The sequence below is a fragment of the Xyrauchen texanus genome, chromosome 13 (assembly GCF_025860055.1).
Source record: "Xyrauchen texanus isolate HMW12.3.18 chromosome 13, RBS_HiC_50CHRs, whole genome shotgun sequence".
Taxonomy (NCBI): Eukaryota; Metazoa; Chordata; class Actinopteri; order Cypriniformes; family Catostomidae; genus Xyrauchen; species Xyrauchen texanus.
Window position 1 is genome coordinate 9,903,070 of NC_068288.1, and position 6,000 is coordinate 9,909,069.

The 6,000-nt window shown below is 35.8% G+C and overlaps 1 protein-coding gene across 1 annotated transcript; it reads right to left on the reverse strand.

The window, feature by feature from the left end:
- Nucleotides 1–974: 974 nt before the first annotated feature.
- Nucleotides 975–5,763, reverse strand: LOC127654152 (metaxin-2-like). Its single transcript, XM_052141188.1, has 10 exons — nt 5,615–5,763; nt 5,211–5,258; nt 5,082–5,128; nt 4,855–4,927; nt 3,987–4,063; nt 3,807–3,899; nt 3,313–3,351; nt 3,085–3,210; nt 1,625–1,701; nt 975–1,542 (listed from the first exon to the last, which is right to left on the reverse strand). The coding sequence occupies exons 1-10, from the start codon at nt 5,652–5,654 to the stop codon at nt 1,338–1,340; spliced, it is 825 nt and encodes a 274-aa protein (XP_051997148.1). The 5' UTR covers nt 5,655–5,763; the 3' UTR covers nt 975–1,337.
- Nucleotides 5,764–6,000: the final 237 nt, after the last annotated feature.

Sequence of the window (6,000 nt, forward strand, 5' to 3'; positions counted from 1 at the left end):
ATTTATATGATAGCCTATGCGGAGTTGCCAACTATTTTCAATGGAAAGTAGCTAAAGCCTGCTCGAAAAGTAGCTAAATGTCGCCAGATGACGTCATGCGTCATTAGCATATTAATGACGTCATCGCGTCGTATTTGCATTCTGCCTAATTTGTTGGTACTGTAGCCTACTTCAGTTTATAATAACGGTTATCTCCCCTAAACCGTGCTCATACTGTTTTTATGTAAGTATATAGCCGAATGTCCAGTAAAACGGTTCTCAATTACATATTTTCTGTTAGACAACGGAACGGAACGGAACGGAACTTAGCTAACGTTACGTGTTTATGAGTTTGAAGAAGGTTTATTGTTGTGTTTGGATAAGTAAAATGTATAGAGTCTGTAAATATACGATCTGAAGTCGGAGAGTTCAGAAACCGAACCGGAATGAACTAAAACTCTGATTAGTAGTGCCTATGTCGGCGTTAGCTAGCTAGCCAACTTTATCAATAGCTGTTAGCCAAATTTGGTGGAATATGACAGTAGATCTTTATAAAATAGACTGAAATAGAAATGTTGACACAATTCAGTATTGATGTGACTCCATCAAAATTACGATTTTGATATATCAATGCGCTATTGTATTATAATTACATAATGTATATATTTTCTGTATAACCAAGTTACGTTACACTAATGAATGGGTCTTTTTGCATTACTTAGCATTCTTTTCACGTTTTATTGTAGTTTACCTTGCGGAACAATTACATATTAGCATTATGTCTGGCATTTTGCTATTCGTCAGCGTTAGCAGGCAAGAACAAGTTAGCTTAAAACAAGTCATTTAAAAAATGTAATTTTTAAAAATTAAAACAGGCCTAAAACTGACAAAACGCAGATAGCTTGGAATTAAAACATAATTTCTACACCTGAAAATTTAACTTAACAGTTCTTTGCATGAACACGTTCTCATAAGCACACACACAAAAACAGATGTCCATCTTAGAATTTATTATACTTTGTAGGCACTTTCCATTTACAGATTAAATCAGATAATCACACAGTGGAAAAGTTTACATCAACTGAATTCTTATACATCAATTTACTTCTATTCCAGCAGGCAAACTCCTGTTATAGCATTCCAACAAGGTGAAGAGGTAACTGGAAACACTTTGAATATTCACAAACCTTTATTTAATGCCCATTTCTCCCTCCAATTGATTTATAAAGATGTTTTAACCTCAACAGAACTGGTTTACTACAAAATCAAGTATTTTGATCCACATAGGATATTTAAGCTGTCAATTATTTCATTACTTCAGATCAGAGGAGGGATTAAAGGTGGGCGAGAGGCGGTACTCATGGAAGTGAGCCTTTGGAATGGCGCGAGGACCCTGACTGGCTCTCTCGGTCATGCTCCTTAAAATAAGTCTGTTCAATACGATGGCAGAAAGATAGCAGGTTGGTGTAGGCTTTAACCTTTTCAGCGAGCTCGTCATTGGTAAGCTGCGTAGTGAGTATGGTGAAGAGATGACCGAACACCAGAGAATCCAGTTCAGTCGGCCTGCAACATTCACAATGCAACAGTTAGCAAAAAGATGATGTGATAACTGAGTTTTACATTTGTGTGCCTCTGTGAAACATACTGCTTGTTGAAAAAGTAGGGCTGAGTTCCAAGTCGTTGTGATAAGGCCTGACAACACTGACTCACATCTTCATACACCTGAGGAGAGGAAACACAGACTGCCTTTTTGTAGTGAACACTGGATGTTATAATACTCTCTTAACTCAAACTGTAAGCAGGTTGATTAATTGTTAATAATTTGATCCATTAAGCTTATCTATAGGTGATTGATTAATTTCAGAACAAATGCATTGAGTAATCATGCCAGCAGATGTTGATAAGGCTGTCTATACAGTAGTACGCATCACAGAAGAACCACACAGATGAAGCGAGCTCAATATAATCAGTGTTGGAGCGTTTCTCTATAAATTAACATTGTTTTCCGAATACACCGTGATAAATGTGTTGAAGCACAACATGACAACAAGCACTGTTGATCTGCTGGTCTCCTTGTTTTATCCCAACCTAAATTTACATCAGTGATCACCAAGAAAGCACAAAGGCACATTAACCTGACATCTCACCAGCACCTGAAAAGCAGTTTGTTTTCTAGGTTATGGTGTTTACGTAGTGTGCTATGATTTTACTTAATTTCAAATAAAAAAAGTTCGAAATACCCCACGATCAACAGCGTGAAGTTTTAATGAACTCAAGTATGTATACATGTTAAATATCACGTATACAATTATTGTTAACAGTAATTATAGAATTCACAAATTCTTAATAAACATAGCCTAAATGTTTTAAAAATAAACTGAATTAAGAATATTTTAAGAGGAAAATACCAATACTTACATTCCATAAGTGTATTTCTATACATTTTATTTAAACAGCAAGATACATGCACATATTATTCTGAGGTCTCCATGTGTGTTTTGCTCTATTAACGTTAACGATTAATTCATAGATAACTTCCACAACAATCAATAATAAAAATGTCTGAAACATCAAACAAACTTGGCACAGACCTTCAGAATGTTTTGAAATAGCGTGCCATGTATTTTCTAACTGATAAGACATATAGTTTTTGCACAGTGGATGACCAAAAATTGGAAAAATCCCATTCAATTACATTGACAGAATCTTCAAATGGACCAACGGAATGTTCGAACTGTCAAAAATTCTAATGTAAACAAACCCTCCATCTTTCTCTTTCTCTCTCTCTCTCACACTATCTGGTGGTTATCTGACTATCTATGTGACAGTCTTTCTGACTATTAGGCTAGCTGTTTGTCTTACTGTAATGTCTGTATAATCATCAAACTTAAAACTAATATAATGATATTTTTGTTTTGTTTCTGGGTTTTTTTGTCAAGCCAACATCTTGGAAAACTTTAACATTCTAGTTACATTTGCGATTCCGTTTGGTGACACTAGTGAGACATACATTACAAATGACATAATTACCCTTTAAGGGAAAATACAAACAACCAAACACACTGACTGGTTTAATGGATTTCACTTTTCTACATGCAAAAATACCTGCTCCAGATTCTTTCCCGACCATCCAATGGCTTTCATCTTCCTCCGGACCTCCCACTGCTTCTGATAGGCCAGAATGTGATTGAGGGGCCATGAGTATGGACTACTGTATCGTGGCCTAGAAATCTGAACACACACAATATCAATTAGATGCGAACAATGACCCTGTATGCAGTCATAAATGTGAGTGAATCTTGTTTTGTGTTTAAAATATATCCTGAAACATACCTCTGTAGCAGTATAATCATCACACCACTGGATATACAACTAGAAAGAGGATAGATTTTCTTCATGGATCTGCACAATTTAGGACTTTTCAAAATGTTTATGCAGTTTATATAAAAAATCCAAAAACATTAAGGCTGTCAAGTATTTAATCTGGATAAATCTCATCATTTGTTGGCAGTTGAACGCATTCTGAACGTTTAAAAAGAAAATAATACATGTAAATGTTGTTTCATTAATGACAACTGTATTAAAATAAATATGCAATTAACTAAAGACAAAATTAATAACTTTGACAGCCCTTTTATTGTACATATAAATACAGAGAAAAACATGTAATTATATAGGTACATAAATATAGTACTCAAGCCATGATACATGATATGGGGAAAAGTGAGTAATTATTACACACATATTTTAATCTGATATTTGTATATGTTGTCTGATTTATACAGTATGTTCCACACAAAGAAGTGCTGGTGTGTACAGGCTTTTACCTCTGCAGTCAGAAGCATGTTATTGACCAATTCCATGTAAGCCTTCATCTCAGCTCTCTGAACATCATCCAACCCGTCACTCAGAGAATGACCCTTTGGACATAATAATGTAGATTACAGTCAAATATCCTTGTATTATTTTTATTTTTATAAAAAAAAACTATTTTTTTTTTTTTATACCTTTGCCTTTGTGAACTGCACAATCTGCCCCAATTCTGACACAACTTGATTACCAACATGGATAAAAGGAACCTTGCCTAATAAACAAAGGGTAAAATTAGAAGACATAATGTATGAACAAGCTCTGACAACAAACAACACACTTATTCCAATACACTCATCCCAGTCAAATATAAGCAACATAAATTATTAGCAACATTAATTTAAGTTAATGCAATAGTTCACTCAAAAGTGAAAATTGTCTAATTATTTACTCACCCTCATGCCATCACAGATATGTATGACTTTCTTCAGCAGAACAAAATGAAGATATCGCAGATCTGTAGGTCCATATAATGCGAGTGAAAGGTGACCAAAACTTTGAAGTGCATAAAGCCAGCATAAAAGTAATCCATAATACTCCAGTGTTTTAATCCATGTCTTCTAAAGTGATCCAATCAGTTTAGAATGAGAACAAACCAAAATATAACTCCTATTTCTCTATAAGTCTTGACACCAGCAGTCTCCTTGGCAATCACAATTTCAAGCTTGATTACACTTCCTAGCACCTTCTGGGACTCTGTGCATCCGTCAAGCACTAGAAAATGTAATCATGCTTAAAATCTTAGTAGTGCCTAGAGACTCCAATAACAAGATGTACAGTGGAGCTTCAAACATTTGGTCACCATTCACTTGCATTGTATGGACCAACAGAGCCGACATATTCATCATTCTAAAAATCTTAATTTGTGTTCTGCAGAAAAAAGAAAGTCATATACATCTGGGATGGCATGAAGATGAGTTAATGATCATTTTTAGGTAAACTGTTCCTTTAAGACAATTTCCTGAAAAACAAAGACTGGAAGGCAAGAGTGATTTGGTCACTTACCTGATGGTGACATATATTCAGCATTAGATCGGCATGACACCTGCACTGGCAGACCGCACATCCTTAGGAATGTCTGCAACAAGACCGACTTTACTAAAACATTTCACACATTCTAAACAATAATTATAATCAAAAGGGTTTTAAAAAAGTGTTTAGTGTGTAATATTACACTGTATTTTCAAGTGTGTGTATGTGTCTGTTTTGTGTGATTTGTGTGAACTTCTCACCTGAACTGCCAGAGAGGATGCAGAATCTGACAGCAGGATTTGATCCTCTGCAAAACAACGCAGGTAAGCATATTAATATGTGTTTATTGTCTGTGTGATTGTAAAGATCTAATTCTAAATATCAATTACCCTTAAGAGGCTGGTACAGAGTGGCATTTTCAGGCCATGGCTCAGCAGCTGGAACAAAAAGATAATCAAATAAAAGGCGCAAACTACTTACATTACACTAAATAATTTAATTTTACAAAGATCCTGCCACTATATGTAGGCGCATCATTCACTGATAAACCTAATGGCTTTTCTCTCTCTCTTTGACCCTGAAAATACCACCGCAAACAAAGACTGTAACAACTGTAGGATATAATATATAACAAATAACCGAGGAGGTACAGACCCAAAATAACAAACTGATATGCAGAAAAATGTAATGATGACAGTAAGCACTGATAATGTACTAACATGCCCCTCTCTGAAACACCAGCTTCTACACGCCTGTGGACTTTATTGCGCATTACGCTCAGTGTAAACATTACCTGCAATCTGAGAGACGAAAGCCTCAGCAGCAAGAGACATGGCAACGCAGAAAAAAGTCGACCTAAATCAGAGGCCTAATAACCATTTAATAAAACCAAATGGCATTAATTTCCCACGCAAGGGCAAAGCCGCCTCCTGTCCCCGTGTAGTGACGTCACTCAGAAGTTTTTCCTGCTTCCTAGCCAATCACGTACGCTCTTCTTCTTCTTCGTGTTTTACCGGTAGCTTGCATCATTAATGTTGCATTACTGCCATCTTCTGGTGATATCTAACTCCTAAATTGTCCAGTATGTGGTATTCTCCCCATAAATCCTGTTCTTATTAGGAAGCTGTTCAAGCATCTTCTACCTTGTCCATTCCCACTACACTCCAGTTTACACTTTAC